The following is a 25,548-nucleotide window of genomic DNA, read 5'->3' on the forward strand; positions in this document are numbered from 1 at the left end:
CATTTAACACACGTTGTTTACAGTTGATCAAATCATGTTTTATTCACCATTTTTTATATGAATCGTTTATAATATTTAAATTTTTAACAGAAAATACCTTCCACATACATTTATAACTTTCAAGTATAAACTACAAATAAACTACATATAACTAAACAAATTTCGTAGAAACAAATATCCCAATAAACGAAATAAAATCTAATATTGCTAGATTTAGCCCCCAAAATAAATTTAAAAATATACGTAAATAAATATTTGTTCATATTGCAATTGTTTGTTACTTCATAATATACGTCAACACCGCATACAAGTATGTGAATTATTTCTTACTATATTTTAGTACATTTGTTTCACATGGGCATTAGCAATGTGATACGAAAATGCTGCGAGCGTTTGATAAACTTTTCCGCACACCATGCATGTATTTGTTATTCCACAACTGTGGCGATGATGATAGTTAAGATGCTTACGATATTTGTATGACTTTTGACACCGTTCACATTCGAAACGCTTTTCTGAAACATACACAGATGTTTGTTGTATAAAAAATGATTAAAATTAAGTTTAGTCGATACGTCCACTACATAAAAACAGTATTATACGATCATAAACATAATCAGGACAAAATAAAAATTAAAATCGTTTTAAAATTAAAACAAAACAAGTCGTAGTCAAACTCTTAAGCCCTTAGGAAGGATCATAGGTAAATAGTTAATAGTATATAATTTATAATAACTAAAGTCTTTGTAGGCTAGTGTTACAATTGATACATATTGGAGAATTATTTGTTGTTGCTTTGGTTTGTATGCTTTGTTTCAGCATTTTTTACTATAAATGATATTCCACCCTGTTTCCTATAATAAAGTTTAAAATAGATTTATTATTGTTCATTAAGCTTTCGCTTCTTTACTCACCCATCCAGGTTGTGACGAACTTTCTGATGATACTTGATGCCTGGCATTGAAGTGTAAACGATTCCACAAAAGCATTGATATTGTTTTCCACATTCGTGCCGTTGGTGATATCTCAATGCGTACATGTTCGTGAATCGCTTGCCGCACATCTCGCAATGACAGTTGGGCAGTTTCAGATTTCTTCGCGTCCTTTTCATCAGTTTGAACATTTTAGCTACAAAAATTTCGTGTTAAAATATGTTCTCGCTCGATACTCAAACATGAACATTACTAACTACTAGTTAAATTAATTATATGTACAACAAACAAACAGGTTGGTCGATGTTGGATTAAATTTTATTGTCATAACTTGGCTCGTCTATAAAGGCTAGAAATCGGGGAAATTAAATGGGACTTGATGTCCATTGTTATTACTTTTTCCCCCATAGTGCTTTATTTTCCGGTGGCGATATAGATTCGGTTTGTGGCTGTACGACTTGCCACACATGTTGCATTGATATCTGTTGGCGTATCCTGTAACAAGTCCACCTAAAATATCAACATTTCTATTAACGATCACGAATATTTGTGGAATTCAAATTATATACGGAATGTTGTTAATATTAGAATGACACAAAACAAGCATTTACCCCTTGGCATCACAAAACAAGCAATTCATGTGCACAATCAAGCAGTTAGTTTAAAATTCTTACAGTTTATTTCAATAATACAGGTGTTTAAAGTGTTTAAACTTAATGTGCTTGTCAACGTGTCCTTTTTGATAGGCTCTGTAATTACAAATCGGACATTCAAAACTTTTAAACTTATTGCACTCATATTTGTAATGTCGACTCAGACTTGGCTGGTGTACGTATGATTTGCCGCATTGCTTGCAAATGTATTTTCTAGCTGACGAATCATCAGCCCTATCCACATCTGAAACAAATCGTTTTATTCATAATTAATACATTTACAGCGCGTGACAGAATAACTGCTACACAGAGAAACACATAAACGCAACTTGCACAAATAGCTTGCTACTGAAAACAATTTCGTTTTAATTGAATAAATATTTTATTCTTCAAATTAAATTCTTGCACACATTATCAATCTTAATGCTACACGCTTGGGTATAAATAAATTAACATCACTTCTAAGTTTTAAACAACATAAAAAATTCAGTCGTAAATAAAGAGTATTTCTGACCAGATTATATCGTAATTTGTAAATTAATCGTCTTCTATAAATTTAAATAGTTTCACAAACACTTTAATAGGTAGGTCGCCTAAGATAATTAGTTTTATGTTTGTTTATATAATGCCTGCTGATATTATACAGGCGAGTTGTATTGTACGAACAATATTCACAATGAAATGCTGCGGATCTTTGACTTTGACTAGCATTTGTATCCAATGGCCGCGGGATTTCAATGACACCGTAGGACAGATGACCAAAGTGTGTCGGTTCTAAAACTAAATATACATTGCGTTTTTAAATTAAATGACTCGTTGATAATTGCACATGAAACAAAATCTGTTGGACAAATACTTCCCCCAACAATAAAAACAAAAAATAAAAACAATTAAATAAATAAATAATTCCAATAGACAAAAACAAATATCGATGACAAAAAAAATCGTTAGATTAGATGTACCTAATTTCTATAAACTTTAAATATTTGCTGTAATAGCAAGAAATTTGTTTTAAACTGTAGTTTATACGCTAGGGTTTTCAACCTTCTTATGTAGAATATTCTATTCTAAGGTTTTGGCATTTGCAATGACTAGATGCATTTATTATGTATGCCTTTTGGTATTGTTGCGAAAGTTACTTCGCAATATGTAGCAACTTATGACGCTTCAAATGGTGACGGTAAAAGAAAACTGCTTCGCATTCATCGCAAAGGAATCCCGGCTTCTTTCCGCATGCAAATCTCGTATGGTTGTATAGAGATTTCCTGCTCTGATACTGCTTGCCGCATACACCGCAGTCGAATTCGTTGCGGAACGTCCATTTTGCTTTGCTTAACCGTCTAGTTCTGCTCGGGACGCCACGAACTACAAACACAACATTATATTAATTCTATTTGGAATTGTTTTACAATGATAGCAAACGCATGCACTTACGGCAATCGTCAATATTTTTAAAACACGAAACATTACATCTAACTAAAAAAGACAAAAAAAATCAAAACAAACAAAAAATAATAGCTTAACATTTTGTATCGCAACTTAAAAACTCTTATAGTTACAATATTAATTATAAGGGAATAGATTGTATTTTGATTAAGGCAAATATAATATATTTATGTATATAAAACATTTATTCATTGTTGTAGTCGAAATAATTTAAAATTTTCATTCATTGAATGAGTTCTTCCATTGCAACTTCAACCTAAAACAAACTTTGTTAATAATGTGAAGATTATGCCATGTATATACTCACTTGAACTTAAAATGAAATTGTTTATGCTGTATTATTAATAATATATTAAACATATACAAATCAACATTCTTATTACTATATATCTTTATTATTAAATTTCCTCTGAAAGTATTTATATAATCACACAACTAATAATTAATAAAATAATCATCGGAACAGTCTATAAAAATTTGACTAAGGATCTATGACCGAATGCATAAAAATGAATAATAAATTAATTGATTAAAAAATATGGCATATAAACTTATTCTTAAAAATCCACAATTATTACACGTTACTATTGTATCGAATAAAGATATGTCACAAATGTATATGTATAGTGTAGGTTAATAAATAAATAAAATTTTGGCACATTTAGAAGATGATGATTAAAGCAGACACGAGTACGTTGAATTGTTATTAAATGTAGCCTACATTGTATTCAAAAATCCCACCGCTATCCACTTTTCGACTACTGCAAATCATAGAAACGATAAACGACGAAAAAGAATAAAATAGTATCCAAGTCTAAATGATATGGTTTTACCCTATGCGGTTATACACACCATTTCAAGAATATTGATTTACATGGGGCGCGAACGCATTCTTATTTATAATCGAATATGCGATGAATCTTTTGCAAGTGGTCTCGCAAGACATCGTTTCGCTTGCACCTTCGCGGACAGAGCGGGCACTGAAAAGACATTTGCGTGCTGCAGTCGTAGTTCAATGTTCTACAAATAGGTTTCCGTGCTAAGCTGGCAGGTTGGCTTTGACTTTGATCTAAAACATACAATAAATCAAATGTTTTACACGTTTCAATAGGCGCAGCGCAACATTATCAACAGTAAGTAAAAACATCCAGACTAAAATACTCACACTAGTAAGAAAATCGCATGACAAAAATATAACTAACGGGAAAAGGGGAACTTTGAAAGACACAAACGTTTTATTTAATAAACATTTCATTAAAACACTGTACAATATTATTTATTAGCTTTGTAAATATAGTCCATGGACATGCTTCAAGTGTCGGTTCAGACTAGATTTGAAATGCATTCGTGCGTTGCAAACTGAACACACTTGCGTTGGATCTTTCCCACATTGAACCGTTTGATGCCTCGTCAGTGAGCACTTATTTTGGTAACGTCTTCTGCATGTGGCACATTCATATGGAGCATAGTTGTACTGATCTAAAACTAAAAATGTATTAATTAATCAAGAACAAGAGATACGACAATAAGCAAACTTTAAATACAAATCTGATTTACTCGTTTTGCACATTGTTTATAACTAATAAAGAGAATACATAAATATTAGTAACCGTTATGGATTAAACTCTTTATTGAAACATTCAAGAAATTATACAGTGAAATAAGGAAGGATAGATGTTAATAGAATGATTAAAAACGTTTTTATAATCCCTGCTCATAGATTTTGTCACGATGATCTCGTTTCATATGTTTAGTGAGCAAATCTTTTGTCATCGCCCTATATTCACAATAGGGACATTCAAAGTCGGGAACCATTTCGCAGTATCGCATATGACTGAACAAAGATTTCCGATAAGTGTACTTTTTATTACACTTTGCACAAACATTACTCCTATTGGAGACATATGCCACAACTCGAAGAGCTGGAACAAATAAACACTGGTTAGACAAAATGCATTTAACATTTTCATTTGATACTTACGATAATGCAAAATACATTATTAGTATCAAATAAATACATCGCATAAACTAAGAAAATAAAACAATAGTCACAATTCACACAAAAACTCAGTTATTTATTAACGCAACAAATGACAGAAAAGAAAACATTTAAAACTAAGAATGAATGTGACCCTCTCAAAACAATCCTGAACAATACTTAAATGGCATAAATGGATTTCCAAACATAAAAAAAACCATGTCATATTATGTTTAACTTGTGTCTAAAATATAAACTACTAATTTGGTAAGTCATTCGTGCTCTTCATGCAAATCTGCAGCCCATCCTCTTGTGCCTGTCGAGATGCTTCTTTTCCTTGTACATTCTTCCACACAAACAAATAAACTTTCGCTCCTCCAAATTTAAAAAGCGCAAGTCTACAATTGAACCAAAACACCGACAAACATTAGTAATAATATTGGACTTAATGCAAGGCGTACTTACGGCAACTGTTCTGTTGATGTCGACTCAGATGTGAACTTCGATAATACGCCTTTTTGCAATGACACACGTACTTTTTCTCCCTCATCGGCAGGAACTCTACAACAATATCATTTATGTTTATTTATATTTATTACGACTAGAAATCAGATATAAGATTAATAATAAATTAGAAGTAGAACTAAACTATAACTGCGTAAATGTACAACACTAACAGATGCAAAATAACAAGCCGAGCATATTTGGTTCATTTAATAAAAATATCATCTTTTGGTTTCAACAAATTTCCTAAAACTAGAAGTGCGATTTAAATGGATATAAATCGTGAGGAGACAGGAATTCCAGGATGTTTCCGGCGTATATGTCGCATAAGATTCGGTTTTTGTTTCGTGATGTATGCACAGTAGACGTCCGGACATTTGTGCGCTGGTAACTTGCCGCATTCGAGTTTAATGTGCCGATGCAGCGACGATCGAAAGCTATATTGCCTCCCACAATTCGCGCACATATTCCGTGTATAAACTAGAATACAAAAAACAATCTGTTAATGGTGAGAGTTGAAACATGTTCTTGTATATTTTTATTCACGCTTGGCATTTTGCACTAATACAATCACACACATTTACTTCCAAACTATTAGGAACGGTACATTCTACTTTTGTAATAAATATTATAATTTATAAACAAAACAATAACATTTAAGTAATATTGTGTTTGATCTTTAAGTGCTCCTTAAGTATATATTTCCGTCTACATCGATATCCACACTGTGCGCAGGTGTTGATTTTTCCACAATCCTGCCACTTGTGAATCCGCAGCGTGGTGAGATTTTTGTATTTGCGACCACAATGTGGGCACGTCACACGCTCATCGTAACTTAGAAAACCTAAAAGATTTGTTTGTTAAAACAATGCATTAGGTATCACATTCAAAGTAAAACTTGTAAGTAAATACTAAATGTGGTTCTAGTAACAATAGAAAGTTATCCTTTCGAGAATTCCCATAATATTTGAGAAAATGCTCCTGTAAAAATTAAAACTTTAAAAACATTAAAATAAATAAAAAGTTTTACGAAATATTATTCAAAGACACATTTAACGGTTTTTTCATTTATTTAATTCGTGGTAAAATGTTAAAAACAGAACTAAAGTACATCATCTGTTTATCTGTGCCTGTACCTCCAATGACCCATTGCAACAAACAAATTTTTTGTTTTGGGAACATATAACGCTCCCTCTGGATCCCTAAAAAAAATAATATTCAAACAAGTTCAAAAAAACTCTCTTATCTTACTCTTCTGCTAATTGTTTATATACTGCGTCCACTGGAGCATCAGTTGCGCCCATACGATACTTCAATTTATTTTTGAATCTGCAAATTATGGAAGCTGATGGGTTCTGGGGATGGTTATGGTCCAACCTGCCGAGTTTGATCACACTTCGGTTATTCATAGGTACCTGTGCTGTTGCTCGACATTTGTCAGATTTGTATAAGTAGCAATGATAATACCTAAAACATCCACCATATTAACTTTAAATATTTGCCTGTTTTTTGGAATAAATTACATTTTGTTTCTTTCGTATTTATTGGCAACGTATAGATAACCCTTATGAGATACAAAATCAAAACGCGGTTTCTCGTTATCCCATTGTTCCACCAGCCACGAATCTGAAATGTTAATAATTAGTAAAACAAATACAAGAAATATATACTAAATACGCAAAGAAAAAATTATTTCACTGTTTTCATTTTACGTCCCCATTTAGTAAACAAATAATACAATACTAGAGTATATTGAAACAAATCAGTTGCACAAGTATTTAAATATTGTTAGTCATTACAACACATTAACAAATTTTCAATAACAATTTCGTCACTAATGCATGTGCGCGATGTGTGCCGACAATGTACTATTGCGAGTGAAATGTTTCCAACAGTAACTACACTGAAATCGTTTCTTGTTAGAACATTCAAACTTAATATGCCGCACCAACGACCCTTTTGTTTTGTATCCTTTCCAACATGTAAGGCAATGAAATAGTCCATCTTCATTAAGGTAGAAACCTAAAACAATTTTTATTCATTACTCGCCATTAACACAATCAATCACAAATTACTATTCAGTATTCTCATGAATAGTTTACAAATATCAAGCTATCTCAAACTACGAAAAACTCAATGCAAGTTAGTTGTTTTATAGTATCTAAACGTAAAGAACTGAAAAATGGTTGTGGGAAGACATTTATTTAACGATTCGTTTCTTTTTCAGTATGTGCTTTGTCTTTATATGATAATAAAGAGACTGCCGGTATTTGTAGTCCCATGAGCATTTTATGCCAAAATATCGTTTTGTCCCACCTAAAATAAACGGCTACATTAGATCATGTATGAAATATATAACAAATTTCAATGACTAATTGCATAGTCCCCCATATCTTTTTAAATACAAATATGCTCATTTATTTATTCATATTTTCTCCGTAATATACAGTCAGTGCAAAAAGCGGATCACAATCCTTGTTAAAATAATCAAACTTTTCATTTGATGTCAATACAACTAGCTTCATAAATTTGTAATGTTGTGTTTTGATTCAAGATGCAATTTGAGGTTTATTTTCTGAAACGCTTTGTACGCGCAAACCGAGCATTTGAATTGTGGCTCTTTACCACAATCGTATCGAATGTGTCGTCTTAAAGCAGTGGTCGATGAATATCGTCTTCCACAAGTGCAAGTATAACTTTGTATGCGTCCGCACCCGCTACTAGTGTGGTGTGTTAATGCCAGTTGCGAAGCGTAGCTCTTGCAGCAAATTGGGCACATAAACGGTTTTACTTTTACAAAATGACCTAAAAAGAATTCATCATTAGATACAATTGAAATAATAACACATATCTACATAAGTCTCCTACATTCACTCATGCAAAAAAGCCTAAAGTTTCGGTGATTCAGTATTATTTATCAATCAAAACTTTATTAAACGTTTTCAGAAATGGTATGCATATTATGTATAATGAAAACTGCAATGCAAAGCACTTGAAATATGAATATAAAAAGATATAGTATCAAAAATAGTATCGCTTACAAGTAAACATTAAAAAAAAAGATACATGAAGTTACAATCTAAAAATTAAACGTAATCCTGTTATAGTGTCATGTTCTCAATTTGATCAATAGTATGAATAAAAAATTGAATAGGTTCATTTATAATATGAATAATAGAAAGTTAACAAGTTCCCAAAACCAAGTCATCAACGTTACGTATGTATATACGTATAGCCAAAAATAGTTCGTAATCAAAGGATTACATCAACACCGCCGTAGGTAATTGGGTACATAGGTAAAGTGGAAGATAATAAATTATTAAGTCTTCATCCCAGACTTATTGTAGTCAATATTAAAATCCATTATGGTGTTCACCAAGTTAGGATCAACTTCGTTATCACTGTGCATGCGCTCCATGTGTCGCATCATGTGCATCTTTTGCTTAGCCTTGTAAGGACAGTACAAGCACTCAAACTGAGGTTCAATGCCGCACTCCCACTTACGATGATTACGTAGTGAACTTTTCAATTTGTATGTGCGCCAACAATCCGTGCAAGCATAGGTTTCTTCATTCCCATTTGCGGTTGTCACAATGGTTGGAAGTATTTTTTTATTATTAGGAGACTTCTTCTGGCCCGTTTGCGTTCCTTGCCAAGGAAGTGAAAGTTTCTTCGGCTTTTCATCTACAACAGACCATAAAACGTTGGCAAAATTAAATTAAAACCAAAAAAATAAAGGTGTGTAATAGCAAATGAAAATTAAATCGAAATAATAATAATAATAATAAAATGAAAAATAAAGGAAGACTGCATGCGAATAGTTAATTACCCCCTACAGCGCATGCAGGAAATGTACCGAGATGAAATATATCTTAACACTAAAGTAAATCAAATAATAAGAATTTAAATAAGAAATGTTCTGCTGGTTAACGTTGGCTACCTAAAACAAATAATTGTTAATTACATAAATTCATAACAATAAATTTTAAAATACACTTTAGATTCATCGGAATATTTTATTTCTGTATTGAATTACACCCTTTGACCAAAAATATAAAAATAATTATATACCCCGTTTGTCTATTCGTCGTACATTTATAAAATGTTAAATCGATAATAATCAATAAATAAAATCAACCAAGTTAATAATTAATATTCTAAAAAATTGCAGAATACTTTTTAAACTGGACATTATTCTATGTGCCCTCATTATTAACGTATCTATCTCCGAGAAAAATTCAACAGATTTTCAAGAAATAAATTTGAAACATTAAATAAAACAACAAATAACTGAAAACATTTCATAACAAATTGTATATACTTTGATTTCGAGAAGTTGCGGCCCCTCAGAGTGTCGAATAAAACAGCAATAATGTAAAACACATTGAACAAGAAATAAAATACATACCCACTCCTCGACAACCACAACTTCTAAACAATAAATAAATAATCTTCTTTGTGTTTTTCAAATAATAACTTAATAATATTTGGTTCCAATAATGCAATTGTGCAAACGTTAGACGTGAAATTGCTGCACTCTTGTGCATAAAAAATATGCTATAAATAAAAATATATTATGTATACATAAATAAACAATAACTCTGAAATATTCAACTGCAATAATACGTTTGTTAATTAATTAATTAAAGAAAACTAATAATAGATTTAATTGTACTCTGCGTTTTGGTTTAATGTGTTACTACTAATCTAAGTTCATGATGGAATAATACGTTTTCAAAACGTTTGTGAGCGCGCTCAGCGCACTGAATACTTTTCACACGCATCGACATTGTCTAGACGGTATTGTTGTTATTGTTTATATTGTTGTGATGCTTTCGTATATGCACTCCCAAATTGCCCTTCTGTTTGGCCTTGTACTGACAAAACGGGCACTGAAATGCCGGCTCTTTGCCGCCGCACTCGACCAACTCGTGCCGCCGCATTGTCGATTTCCATCGATAACGCTTGCCGCAATGTCGGCAAGCAAATTGCGACTCGCTGCTATATCCGGGCTTAATATCCTCTCCAATAGCGTACTTAAACTTGCGCATTGAATTGCCCTTTTTAAATGAATCATTTGAGTTGCTGTCGAGTTGCGCGTACAAATAGTCTTTTGGATCCGGCGCAATGATTTCGTCCAATTCAAGAAATTCTGAAATTTTATTCATATTCATTATTATTACATCACGAGCGACTTGTGCGAGGCGCGGATGAAGTTTTAAGTGTTTTGGATGAATTGCAATAATAAAAGAATGTGAAATCTTGTATTATTTAAATGTGAGTTAATGAAAAATAAACCAAAAACCCAAATTGAACAAAATAAAGCGATCGTTTTATGTACATAAAAAAGAATTTGTGTAAAATAAACTTAAGATAAAGGATAGCTTTAACTTCGCCGAAACAAAAACAAACAAAAAAATTATAATAAAAACAATAAAATAAACAAAATAACAAAAAATAAATAAATTCATGATTTTATTAAAGTGTTAAAGTTTTAATTTGACTTTTTTATAGTTTTAATTCATCCCTCCTAATGTCATCCTATTCCTCATCGCCAAAGCCGTAGAATCTAAAACAAAACACAGTTATTAGTGGTCCACACAGTAATCAAAATTAATTACCATAAAACGTTGTCAGTCTAAAAACATTACAATGTGATTTTGAATAGAGAGTATCACTTAAAATTTCGAGTATTCACATTTAATTATATAAATGTTAAGCAACAAAAATAAATATTATTCTCCTCAAATTCTTTAACAAATACAAATGTAAATTTCAAACATGTTATAATAGATTTTTCTTTGAATTGTTAATATAAGAAGCAAACTCATGTTTGTGTTCTTTGTGCTTCGCTAAAAGATGCATGGAAAAGTGAATTTTCTGCCTTCCTTTGTACGGACAATAGGCGCATCGAAATTGCGGTTCTTTTCCACACTCCCATCGTTTGTGGTTGTACAAAGACGACTTGCGTTTGTATTCACGTTGGCATGTCTTGCACGTGAATGAATCTAAAATGTGAGAATTCCAATGTAATGCATTGAAGTTTTATCATCACAATAGTAAACCCCAACCAACTTGAGTTAAGAAAAAGAAATTCACATATTTACATTGGCTTAAACTTAACACCATTGTGATTTGTTTAATAAGTAGGTAAATAATAAACAAATCAACTATTTATTTATAGCAGAGCTTGTTTCACACGTAACAAAATAAATAAATCCCAAAATTGAGGAAACATAGTTTTCCCAGCAATTTCTTTTCTTGTAAACAAGCACAAAATTGCATATCAATTTAAACCTGCCTGCAAAAATAAAATTTGTAAATAAAAGATGTAAATAATAGTATCCCTATAAAAGAAATATTACTTACACAATATGAAATTTCATTCAAGATTAAACTGTTTTAAGGTATTTTTTGGTCCAGTCGAATTTTTAACATCACGACTCTATGCACAAAATTACATATTACATATAAACATTATTTTCAAAATACTTTGGGTAAAATGGGGAAACACAAAGCTAGTTATTTTTAAAATGTCGTGCTCTAAGATGTTTCTTCATTGAAAAGTTGTGCTTTGTCACATATGAGCACCCTGTCATTGGGCAGGAAAACTCTGGTATTTTACCGCATTCGTATTTTATGTGTCGGTTCAACGACGCCAAGGATCTATAAGTCTTTCTGCACTGATTACACATAAACCACCGCCTGCGACCTAAAACAGAAAAGTTTTATGTATTGGCATCATTGTTATAAGTCGTCGCAGCTTACATTTAGATTAAAAAAATCAACTATTTAATTATTGCAGAGCATGTTTCACAGTTAACAAAGCCAAAAATACGAAAATTGAAAAAACGTTATTTTCCTCTCGATTTCTTCTCCTGCAAACAACCGCAAAATTGCATATTAATTTATCTTAGACATATGTGCAAAAATAACATTACAGAAAAATAGTAGTAATCCAATAAAAAGAATAGTACTTACTAATTTTGAAATTTCAATAGATTAAACTTTTCAAAAGAATATTTTGGTCCGGTAGGTTTTTTATCATCAGTTTATGTAAAATTCCTGAGAAACATCGACGACTCTATTTACAAAATTACATATTTTACATTCTCAACACATTAAACACCGTTGTGTTGTTATTAACAAATTTTAACTAAACTACTACATTAGTTAAACAGTGTACACTCAATATTGTGCTTTAATTTGACTCGCACGACAAAAAAAAACTTCCGTGCTTAATTATTTTCATCATACTTTCGGTAAAATTGGGTAACATTAAACTGAAACACAAAACTAGTCTTTTCTAAAATGTCGTGCTTTCAGATGTGCTTTCATCGAAAATTTGTGCTTTGTCACATATGAGCACCCCGTCATCGGACAGGAAAACTCTGGTGTTTTACCGCACTCGTATTTCATGTGTCGCTTCAACGTCGCCAAGAAACTATAAGTCTTTCCGCACTGATTACACATAAAACACGGCCTGTACCCTAAAACAGAAAAGTTTTATGTAATGGCCTTAATTGTTAAAAGTCGTCGCAGTTTACATTTAAGGATGCAACACAATGAATTTGTTAGGGAACACGCATTGGGCAGCAACTTACCAATAAACTTTGAAAAGTAGGAACTTTTGCCACTTTCTAGGATAATATAAAATACATTATATGAAAATAATATCGCAATGCTACAGAGAAATTCAGCTGCATGATTTTGTTTGTACATATGAGCTAGATAAATCAGTCTCCCGCTTTATTTAAAAAAGAGTACAAATAAAATAATAACACATGTCCATATAACAACTTCTGAATTTTCAGGATAAAGGTTCAGGTTTAGAAATATTTTTCCTCCTTGATCTTAAAATCGGCCGGTAATTGGTATTGTCGTTGTGGAACCCTCCAATGGTTTCGCACATGCACAGCCAAATTGTCCTTTCGTTTAGATGCGTAAGTACAACCTGCCAAATCGCACGGAAACATTCGGGTATTCCCGCACTCATATTTTTTGTGTCTATTCAACGAAGGATTGTACTTGTATCTTTTATCGCACTTATCGCAAGCATACCATTTGTCCACCCCCTCAAATAATCCTACAACAAACATGTCTGGTTAAAAAAATATATAGAAGTCAGCTTACTGCTTAAAACATGCATATTAAACACAAAATGACATAGGACCGCAGAGAATATAGTAATTTAATGTATTATGTAATAAAAATAATGTAATGTATAGTTTCGTAATGTAATTAATTAAACTTTGTATATAATCTTGAGATAACAAAAAGTCGGCGGTTCCTGCATTCGAAATATAAATTAACCTTGACGATTGCAGTAATGAATCGCTTAGTAGTGCAAAACCATCCAACAAATCAATTGTAAAAATATATTTAATAATTGTTGGTAAAATAATTTGTAAATTAAAGTCAGTTCTAATATAAACCAAAAACTTATTACTTAATCGCAAACTTTGTTTACTCAATTGATCAATTTTAATTCTATGAATGTGTTTATTGGATTGGCAATCGTTTCATCGTTTTTTACAATTATTAAGATACCAAAATCGTGGCTACAAAATAGGGCCCGCGCAGAGAATCACTAAAAGAAAAATTGCAGTTAATCCAAAAATGTCGTAAATGGTCTGGAATGAATACAATATATAAATTAAGAACCTGTTTATTGTTATTAAGTACAAGTTAATGACACACACTGCAATGAAGATATCACAGAAAAGAAATTAAACGAAAAGCGCAACTAAGCATTGAATCATTTCGTGTACTGAAAACGATCTTTACAGCCGAGATTATGCTTGCGCCAACTGAAATGATACCGAAATTTCTTCAAACATATTTCGCACTGATATTTTGGTTCCACGTTGCATTCATAGAAGACGTGGCGCCTCAAATTGCTTTTCAGTGTGTAACTTTTCCGACATTTGAGGCACACATAAGATTTGCGAGCACCTAAAACAAAAATTACCCAATTAAATGCATTAATCTCCGATCGAACAGTTGAATGCTACTAACGCTTAAACGGCCTCTAATTCTTAAATCAATAATCAAGCACTATTGCAATACATCTTAAGAAATGTGAACTCTGTTTTAACAATACCATATGTAGTCTCTTCGGAGAAATCACTGCCTGCAAAAAACGTGCACATTTGATAATAAATAAATAAATATAAAAGATCTAATTGGATTAATTGATAATTTATTTAAGAAAATGATTATTACAATTATGTAAATGAATGAGATAAAATGGTAACAGACTTATAACTAACCAAATTATAAATTAGACGTAAAATAATGCGTTAAATAATTAAACTAGCAAAATCAGCCTTAAGTTAAATGTCAGGTCAGTTTGGCGCACGCCCAATTGACTTATGTTTCAGTTAAAATTGTTTGCAACATTGGAAAACAATGTTTAGTCTTTATATGAATAGTCAAATCGTACTTATGTTTAAATTTACGATCGCATGCCGGGCAAGGATATTTCGGATCTTTGCCGCACTCGTATTTAATATGTCTAGTCAAGGAATGCTTCAAACGATACGATTTTGTACAATTAGTGCACATAAATAATTCAGTCAAAGGAGATGCATTGGGTCCAACATCACTTTTAATTTTCCTGGGTTTTGCAATTTTTTTCAATTTCGTCGCGGGAGATTCAGTTTTCGGTGCCACAAACTCTTGTTTTACCTGAATATTCGGATGGCGAATGTGAATGCGATTTTCCTGATCAAACTCAATTAGATCTAATATGGACGGCCCTAAAAAACCCTCTGTTTTTAGTACAACGCATTTTATTATCGAACCACAAGTCTACTGAAACAATACTACGTAACATATAATTCAAAATTAAATAAAATTGTACTCCACTACTCGAATTTGAAATAAAACACTACTGTATAAAATAAACCAATGTAAACAGAAACTATACCATAAACTAATTTATAATCAACGAATATAACCAAAAGGTAAAACAAATAAACATAATAAAGGAATAAAAATGAGAAAATATTCTTAAGATTTATGCATTTGTTTGATATGCTTTTCCATTTCACTCTTATCTGCATGTTTGAAACTGCAACTAGTACATCCGAAGCGGTGAGACTCATGAAGGACCTTTGTGCACACTTTAGCATGTTCAACTTTTTGCAAAGGATTAATTAGCATCGGACACTCCGAACATCTAATTGTGTCCCGAGGCACTTTCAACACCGGTTTCTCGCATGCCAGTGTGACTTTATTCCGCACTGGTACGTCCGTTGGCTTCATATTTAAAAACAGTTTCATTCGTTCATTGGAAATAACACGGCTACCAAATCCACGACCCTGCAGCGGTTTTGTAACTATAATTTTTGGTGAACTCAATTTCACATTCGTTAAATTATTTAAAGTTATAACATTCTTCACATTCGGCTTGGGAAACAGTACATGCGAACTCAACTCTTCTTTGATTTTCAGTATTTTCGAATCCTTGCCTGTTTTATCGGCAGGTTTTATCTCAGTTTCAGTTTTATCTGAGGGTTTTTCCACCGCTGATACAGAATTTTCCGTAATACCATCCGCTGAATCCTCATCTTTCGGTTTCTTTAACAATATATCTCTCAAGAGAATAATATCTAAAATGAAACCAAACAGTGTTAGTATAAATTCTGATAAATACAAACGTGAATATGTTGAATATGTGAAAGTGACTCCTATGTAAATACAATAATGTCCAAATTGTGTCACCCGCACCTAAAACAAAACATAATTAGTACATGTTCTATGTATTACATAAACAATTAATTGACTATAAATTAAACACAGTTTTCTTTACACGAGGTAAGAATTTATATTGAATTTTAATACAATAGCAATAATATAAAAGGTATGTAACAATGTCAACTTTGTAAATCTTCAGAAATATTGTACAAAAAATGATAAATGCATCATTTGATGTTACAAAAATATTGTTCGGGTTCGTAATATGTAGAAAACACTATGATTAAATAAAATAGTATGCATATTATGGAAATCAGGAACTTGGCATCATTTCTATATACTATTACAAGTTATGGTAAATCACAATTATTGTTCGTAGTTTGAGTATTATAATATTGAGTGTCCTGTTTAGGTTTATAACATGCTATTCTGCCTGCAGCAAATAACTTATTTTGTTCTATTTAATCCAAATGAAAGCTGCATTGTTTGCGCTATTAAAGATTCCCCCACACCTTTTATAATTTTGAATTCTTAACAACTAGTAAAGCAATTGAATGTATCCGTCGCGCGCGAAAACACGCGCCCACCAAAACAGTTAATAATCAAGCGAATTCGTGATCAAGCGAAAATAAAATTAATAATTTCTTTATAATACACAAAATGAAAGAATAACCCATATATAAGAATCTACTTTTTGAAAGTAATCAACTAAATGTAAATAATAGTAACTTTTCTTATGAGCTAAAAGCCGCCTGTTGCCTCATTTTTATGTGCATTTCAGTTTAACTTGATATATTATTCATATAAAAATAGAAATAACCATTACCTCCAATTAAATATTTATAGCGCAATTTTCTTTTCTTCATCGTTCTATATTAATATGTCCGATAACTCTACCTGACCAAAAGCTTCACGTATCAAATCCTCATAGCAAGTGCAACCAAGTTACAGTTTGTTCAACTATCATACTCGCACTGTAAATATATGTATAGCATAGTAGTAAAACTTATTTTTTTATCGTTTGCGGTGTTTTCGCAAACAGAAAAGGTAACACATCTGATACCAAAGTTATGTAAAGGAACAATTAACACTGTGAGGCACATGTATAGGTAAACGTGTATAAAAATATCACTATATCAGTTTAAAATCTATAAAAATATTGTCTTGTTCTGTCATGTGGTATTTTTTCATTTTTATGTTTACCACCCATATATCACATTTCATTATTTTATTACTTTATGTATAGGCTGAATGGGTAAACCTTGTGGTTGAAAATGCTTACGATTAATTACGGTATGTATGTACGAAAAACATCAGCGATGTTATTTAGGTCCTGCAGCAGTAAATAGGTATGTAATACGTCATTAAAGATCGGCAGTATGATTTTATAAATCAGTCGGAGTTAAATATTATGTGGTTGTCTTTTTCTAGTTAAGGCACTTGACAAGTTTCTTGCGGTACAAAATTGAATGGTCAACTGGTCAACTTGCACTCAACAGTTAAATATCTAGATTTGCCCATCTCATCACCCTCCTGATCAGAATAGCCGAACCGTTATTCACAAAATAAAAAGAGAGAATTGAAAGAAATAATAAAGTGCTGTGTCGTTTTATAAATCACATTTTAGCCCATCGTCAATTGTCCTCCGCCTCCCCAGCTGCCTCAGCTTTCATCTCCACCTCGGCCTTTATCACGGAATAATCTATTTCTTTATGCATACGTTCCATGTGCCTTGCCATATGCATCTTTTGTTTCGCCTTGTAGACGCAATAGGGGCACTTGAATTGCGGTTCTTTTCCGCACTCCCATTTCTGATGGTTCCTCAGCGAACTCTTTAGCTTGTAAATTCGGCCGCACACGCTACAAGTATACACAACTCCGCCTACCTCCCCCTTATCGCGCTGAGCTGCTGACTTGGGGGATTTTAATGGAGGAGAGGACGTTATAGACTGTATCATGGATTTCTTCATGCTCTCGCGCATTAGAATCATCGGTAATGCCAAATGTGCGGGCCAATGTTCCCATGGTCTTGAAACACGTAAATCTTGAGCTGAAAAAAACATATTAATTAGTACAATTTTTTAATACAAAGAAAATGTTTATTATATTCCAACATCTTAATTATAAAAGTATATGTAAAGAGTAAACTGTCTTAGAGTACTATATAAATAATAAAAAGCGGGGGTTTGATTTATAAAAATAAAACGATATAATGATATAGGAAATATGTACAATAATGCGTTAATAATATGATGCGGCAATGTAATGAATCCAATAAAGCACACATACGGGTGCAACGCATATAAATGAATTAATGAAATTGAACAATAATGAGCAAATTTTTTAAAACAATACCTAGTTGGTATAATTTGGCAAATCATAAATCGCCTTGATATTTTTATTTCCTCCACCAAGAACAAACTAAAATATTAAATATGCGCAAATAAAAATACAAAGTTGAAGATTGCAATCGCAAATTATTAATAAATCTTATTCCGTGAAAATGTGTAATCTAAACATATATAAAAAGACTGATAAGTGAAAGAATAATAACCTTTAGGCTAAAACATTATTTGGCTTTTGATTAAACACTAACATAAAGTTAATAGAAAAAGAAATTACAAATCAAAAGATTATACGTATGTAATATATGAACTATATATACAAACTATATCTGCATTCATAAAGTACTGGTTGGTTGGTGTCAGTTTTAGTATTCTGCCGCTTCTTGCTTAATGTCTGAGTTATAGTCGTCCATTGCGTCCAGTTCATTCTTAATGTCTTTTGAAATGTTTAGGCCAGGATTGTTCTCCTCTAAAATGCCGATCTTGTCTTTATGCTGACGTTTGATATGTCGGATCTGATGTGACTTCCGCTTACACTTTTGCGGACAAAACGGACACTGGAATTGGGGCTCCTTCCCGCACTCGTAATTCAAATGTCTTTGCAGAGAGTCTTTGCGTATATAAGTCCGATCACATTGTGAGCACTTAAAATTGCCCCTAATTCTATTATACACTTGCTTCTTTGGCGGTTTGTCCGCCACTAAAAACCAAGGACTATTTGTAAACTCTATTTCCAACGGTTCGTACTCGGTCAATTGGATTGCCATTGGTAACGCTGAAAATATAGATTATTAGTTTCCTTCCAATATAAGCTGGCAATTCATTTGTAAATATAATAAATGATTGATCCTATTCTACCACCAAGTAACTACTTACATTACAAAAATAGATTATATTAATATCAGTAACTTCGTGATTGTTATTTTACTTTTGGTTATAAAATGTAAATTATAGGAAAAAGTAATATTCAACACAATTGTTTTATTCCCACACATTAAATGTTTAATTCAAATAATCAGAACAATACTTTAGAAATCTTGCTTTCCGACTGACTAATAATTTATGAACACTAGCACTTAAACTTATTGTTCATGTTAGACGTTATTTAAAAGTTCAAATTATTACCAAACGTTTACATTTTTTCGTTAATGTTACGTTCGCATGTATCAGTGTGCACAGAGGTTTATAAATTGAAATAATTAATAAATTACCATGAATCTACTTCTCATTATGATGTTTTCGGATATGTACTTTAAGATTTCCTAACTGTTTCGCTTTATAAACGCAATATTTGCATTGAAAATTAGGCTCCTTTCCGCCACACTCTACATTCAAATGTCTTGCTAACGTGGATTTCCATTTATAAACCTTTCCGCATTGATGACAAGTATTCAAAAAGTCTGACGCCGTTTTTTCATTGATATTTTCTGCCGATTTTGTCGGATTATTGATAATACAACTTAATATTTTAAATTTCAAAAACTTATTTAACACTTTACCTTCTTGCTGCTCCTTGTTCGATTCTCGATCAGTACTTTTGTTTGAATTGCTTGAATCAGATCCTACAAGAAAATATCTATGAAGCATATTGTTTGTAAATGTGTGCCTAAAATTGTTTATTACCTAATTATTTATTTAAGCTGGATATTGATAAGGAATGCTCTAAGCTACGTAAACAAATCGTACCTTTCCCCAGAAAAAAGAAGCAATTACGTTCAAAAATCAATATTAACTCGTACTTTTATAAGATTTATTTCAATAAAAAATTAATTGTTTTACAAAGTTTTAAATTATTTCCTATTTCTTATGATAATCAGTCGTCATTTCTCAATGTGCACAAAAAAACTAGAATAATAATCATTAAGTTGTTAGGAACTCCATACCGAAATCTACATTATTTCCATCTGCTCGATGCCTGGCCTCAATGTGTCTGGATAAATGATATTTCCTTCGGAAAAGATGCAAACAAAATGGACACTTGAATCGAGGAAGAGTGTCTATACATTCTTCCTTCTCGTGCCTGTAAAGATGGCGCTTATTTTTATAGCTTTTTGTGCATTTTGAGCAATGGAAACGCATGTCCTGTACCTCGGATCCTTCCTGCTTATCGTATTGTAAGGTATTTTCTTTCATAACTCTACCGGAACTATTTATGGTACATTTCAACTCCGTGTATTGGTTCTCAACAATTTTACGTAAATTTTCTGAAAAACTTTATCATATTAGAAGACCTCCAAGGCTACACTGTTTGTAACCAACTACCAATCAAGACAAATAAACTACCTCAATTCTACATAAAACATTCCTATATTTATACTCGTTAAATTCCAAGATTAGGTTGTTTATTTGCAGTGCCAAGTATTAGTTATTATTTTGTTATTTCTCTTCGCGTTTGGTATTTCTTCAAACCTACCTTCTTGAAGGTCTATATTCTACGTGAAGAAACGACGTAGTTGTATGACAAATTAGTATTTTACATTATTAATGCTAATGACTCGATATGACCGACTAGGTGGTGAGTTTTGAATTGGTATGTATAGTGGATAAATTCTATTTTGGCATCGCTTTAAACTTTGTAAGTTGATTGACTAGACTGTTCTTTGAATGTTACGTAATTAAAATTTAGAAAACCGCATCATGCTTAGTATCGTAATGTCGCTTTAAATTGGAGTACTGATGAAATTTTCTTGGGCAATAGGAACATTGAAATTGAGCAGACTTTCCACATTCATACGCCATGTGTCTACGCATGTTGCCCCGATGTTTGTAGACCTTTTCGCATGTTCCACAAGGAAAGAGGTCAGGTGTATATCTCAGGTGCCAGTTCGATTTGCCTACAAATAAATAGCGCTATACTCTAGCAACCACGATCCTTAACTTTGGTAATTGACTTCGAAATTAGGGGGCCTTTGTTTTCATGGAACTTCTAGCCTTTTCACACGACACTCATGCTAACGATCCTAGTTGGAAGGTGGTGTATTAATGATATCGTATTGACAGCCAAATCATAACTGGCGATTCTAAAAATTCAATATTAATCATAAATACCACCACCTAGCATTATTTGTGATAAACAATCATAAACGATGTATCTTTGGTTAAATTTGTTTGCAAAATGAGTGCATTAATTGATGAAATGAGAAGATACATTGCTGATGAATGTTGAATGGGTAATAAAACACAGTACACAAAATTTATATTATAAATTGGAAAATTATTATATTCACATCATTTATACAAAACAAACTGGTAGTGACCCGTGGCAGGACGCGGAAATCTGGAACATAAAATCGAATGGTCGTCTTTAAAACTCGATCGTAGAAGAAATTGCTGGTTATAACTTACGTATATGAAGTACTCGAAGCGTCACTGCGAAAACAGCAAGACTGTGTTATAAAAATTATTCGGAAAACAACAAAACATTAGCAATACGTTCCTTACGCTGTTTCTCGTAGGTTACCTGCTCTGGAGATAAAAGTATACAATAGTTAATAATAAACAGAATTTCTTTTTTCTCCAACGCTACCCAAAAGTAAAGGTAGGCAAGGAATTTATAGAACTTGCTGATAAAGTAAAGCAAGTAAAGTCACTTACAAGGCAATTTGTAAATATTATATCTAAATTGAAACAAAATTATTTCTCAAACTCAATTGAATTTGAAAAACGAAACTTCAATTCAGGAAAAATTCCGAGGAAACACTTCACTTCACTTAAATTCACGTTTTTATCTCAACCAATTGGATGCGATAAAGAAAAGATAGTAAACAAGTTTCCAAAATGATGGAAACTTATTAAAAAAAAAAACACTCATCATAGCAGCAAATATTTTTATTTTATCTGATCATGAAACTGTCATGAATCAAATAAAAAGCATAGTTGCAAAACTGGAGCACTCAATCACTTTCGCGACGCACTTCACTTAAAAATACCAATGAAAATTGTGAATAGCAACAGAGTAATTGCTATCCGGCAATAATCACTGATATCAAAATTCAAAATTTGAACCATGAAAATATAAAGTAATTTTCAAGGTTCGAAGCACAAATTTGCAATTAATAACGTACTAATTGCAAAAATAAAATAAATGATGCAAAAGTATGCATTGCAGTTTGATTGGCCTTAAGTAAGGCTTAGTAGAATGTATATTATTACAAAGCATGCAAGTCTTGTTCAAAGAACCAGTTAGAGAAGAGAGGATTTAGATAGAAGGCCAACAGTATTATACAAATGTAACTAACAAACAAGCCATTTTCCTCTCGTTTGTCAATTCATATCTCCCGTTAGACTTGTTAATTACTTATCACTTCAAAACCCAAATATCAAGTATTGGCATATAATGACAAAATCAAGCTTCACTCGTTTGATTGAATAAGCTCACATCATCGCATGAAATTAAAATAGAACGAGTGACATAACACAGCGATAATCATCCTTTGAGTTGAACCAAAATGTATATCAACATTTGGTATCAGTTGTGACTACATTTTGATTCAGTGAACCAACTCCCCCTTCTCCTACCTTTGCAGTATTTTGTAATCCATTCAATATTGTACTTATTTTCAAGGCAGAAATGTGATTTTAGCAAAACTTAGTTGGCGCGACGCTTGAACATTGAAAATAAATACTGACACATATACATGGGCGAGCTGGTTTGTTTTTGTTTTCTACTACCTACACAAGCACTGGGAAAAGCAACAAGCAACCACTAAATACTTCAGAGGATGAAAAGTCGTGTGTTAACATGATGTTGCCACCGCATATGCCAATTCTAGTAACTCTAATACCATTTTACAACAAAACCTAGTTGATTACTTTTAAATATATGACCTAAACCTTGCATAACCTCACGAAGTAATGAGGTTGGCAAAATTCGGCATTTGAAACGTCTTACAATATTTTGTTGTACAATAGTACGCGAGTGCCTATTAAAACGTTTGGAAATCCTACCTTGTGAGTCGCGGTGCGCTCCAACGGCTTCTTGTGCGGCCAAAAACACTTCGTCTTGACTTTGGTTGCCCATGTGCCATCCGAAACCTAATTAAGCAAAAAATATACCGTTATTGAGGAATATTCAAGAAAAAAATTATCTCTTATTTCACCTTGACCAGATGCTTCACCAACATTGCCATGACTAGGCCCTGCTCCTTCGTCCATTTGTTCCATATTACTCAATTCTTCGTCGTCAAGTGTCAAATCTTCAATACTATCTTCATTCATTTCGTCCATATATTCAGCCTTTGGTTCAAGCATCAGTTCAGAATGGGTTTCTATGTTTTCTTTAGGAACTTGGGGAGGAATCTCTGACTCACTAACTTTATGCCTTGTCAAGATTTCTTGTTTCTCTAACGCTTCAGGCACATCGGTTACTTTTGTTGGAGGTGTGATTGGAATGTTTTGAGGGGGTACACTGTGATGAGATTCTGAGGAATTTGAAGCATCATGATTGTTCTCGATTTCCTCGCTTCTTCTACGAGCTCGCTTTCTTCGTCGTGGACCAGGTGACTGTGAGCCGTCTCTTGAATTCTCGTCGGAATCTTTCCTACGATGTTCTATTGTCAAACCCTGCACCTTTGGTAATGATGCCGTAGGGGGTGGACTCTTGGCTGGTGGAGGTGGTAGCACTGATTTCTTTGTTTCTGTCTCGCCTTTTCTGTTGTCTGATAGGCCTTTAATTTGTAGGGACTCTGCTGCTTTTAATAATGCTCCTAATTGATCTTGTGAGATGTTCACCTCTCCTCTGTACATGTAGTCCATCATTGCTTTCAGTTCTTGATACTTGATGTCTTTTAATATAAAAATTGGGTGCTTGTCATAGTTTTGTGACAGCAATGACTAAAATGATAAAAGAAAAAAAAACAGCAATTACATTTCATGTTACAAGACAGTTTCTCTTTTGTACGAAAACTATAGTAAAGTACTAATACTCACTTCAAAGTATGGACTACATGCTGACAAAACCACCTTGTGCGCATTCAGAAATTTTCCTTCTGCTGCAAGTGTACAATCAACCAGTGTCCCATTTTCTAGGAGTGTGTCAAAAACAGCAATAAGTGTGGACTGATGGTTATTCCATCGCAGGCAGAACTGTTGATCATCATCCATTCTGTCCCTAAAAAGAACATGTGGTTTTAATATTTGTGCGCGTAAATCCTTACAAACATGGAAATGGCCGTACCGCGATGAAAAAAAAAACCGACCGCGAACGCTGAATGAAAGTCACACGCGCAGCTTTGACACGGCGTATATTTCCAGATTAATTGTATTGAGGTAAATAAACTTTAGAAAAGTGGAACTCTTATGTGGCGAAGCCGGAGGCCAACAACTGTAAATTCGTCACTTCAGGGTGGGGCAGGGGAAAGCCAAGCGTTGGAACGGTGCAACAATGGCCGCTTTTCCGACAAATTTGTGAAAAATGGCGATCCGACGATGCCGTTCACCGCGCGGCACATTTACACACTACAAATGATCACACAAACAACATCCGCGGCACAATGACGGAATTTTACACGAGAAAAATGATTTATGGCCAGTTGCGGAATATGGCATATTGCGGCACGAAAGCTCGTGCACGACGAGCACGCCGGATGTTCGTTTATCGGTATAAATATTAAAATTAGCATGCAAAAAACGCGTAAACAAAGAGCGATAATAAATGCACGTAATAATTACCTATTTTGGCACAATTTCAATCAATATCACAATTAATTTCACTTATAATTTCGTATTTTTGCGAGACGAACATAAATGTTGTTAAATCGAGGAATGGTTTTGCTTGACTAAAAGCGACCGGCAGTAGTCGTCGTCGCTGGCAGCAGCCGAGCGCCCGCAGTTGGCTGGAGCGAAGCTGAAGTGACGTCACGCGCATTGCGCTGTTCGTTTTGGCGCAGCTAGCGGCAAGCTTGACCAATCAGCGTGCGAGCTTTCGACGCTAAACTTTACGAGACGCAAGGGGAATGCATGCTGCTTCGCCCAAGCCACCTCTGCCGGCG

At 33.0% G+C, this 25,548-nt stretch overlaps 1 protein-coding gene and 1 long non-coding RNA gene across 34 annotated transcripts; both read right to left on the minus strand.

Moving 5' to 3' along the window:
• Positions 1–13: 13 nt before the first annotated feature.
• On the minus strand, positions 14–25,388 carry lola (longitudinals lacking). 33 transcript variants are annotated; one of them, XM_065306206.1, is made up of 7 exons: positions 25,229–25,388; positions 24,488–24,668; positions 23,659–24,391; positions 23,507–23,593; positions 1,329–1,442; positions 915–1,128; positions 712–854 (listed from the first exon to the last, which is right to left on the minus strand). In XM_065306206.1, the coding sequence occupies exons 2-7, from the start codon at positions 24,659–24,661 to the stop codon at positions 782–784; spliced, it is 1,395 nt and encodes a 464-aa protein (XP_065162278.1). In that variant the 5' UTR covers positions 24,662–24,668; positions 25,229–25,388; the 3' UTR covers positions 712–781. The 33 variants fall into 33 exon arrangements, 31 of the variants coding, with proteins under 31 accessions (XP_065162305.1, XP_065162278.1, XP_065162285.1 ...); XM_065306207.1 differs by lacking the exons at positions 712–854; positions 915–1,128; positions 1,329–1,442 and adding exons at positions 6,565–6,715; positions 6,765–6,980; positions 7,037–7,139; XM_065306213.1 differs by lacking the exon at positions 1,329–1,442.
• LOC135794808 (uncharacterized) lies at positions 21,753–23,500 on the minus strand. Its single transcript, XR_010548957.1, has 2 exons — positions 21,905–23,500; positions 21,753–21,836 (listed from the first exon to the last, which is right to left on the minus strand). It is a non-coding gene; the product is annotated as an uncharacterized lncRNA (long non-coding RNA).
• Positions 25,389–25,548: the final 160 nt, after the last annotated feature.

This window comes from Atheta coriaria, unplaced genomic scaffold (assembly GCF_025399875.1).
Source record: "Atheta coriaria isolate IRGN ID8LTWV9N9 unplaced genomic scaffold, Caltech_Dcor_3.1 hic_scaffold_6_pilon, whole genome shotgun sequence".
In the NCBI taxonomy this organism is placed as follows: Eukaryota; Metazoa; Arthropoda; class Insecta; order Coleoptera; family Staphylinidae; genus Dalotia; species Dalotia coriaria.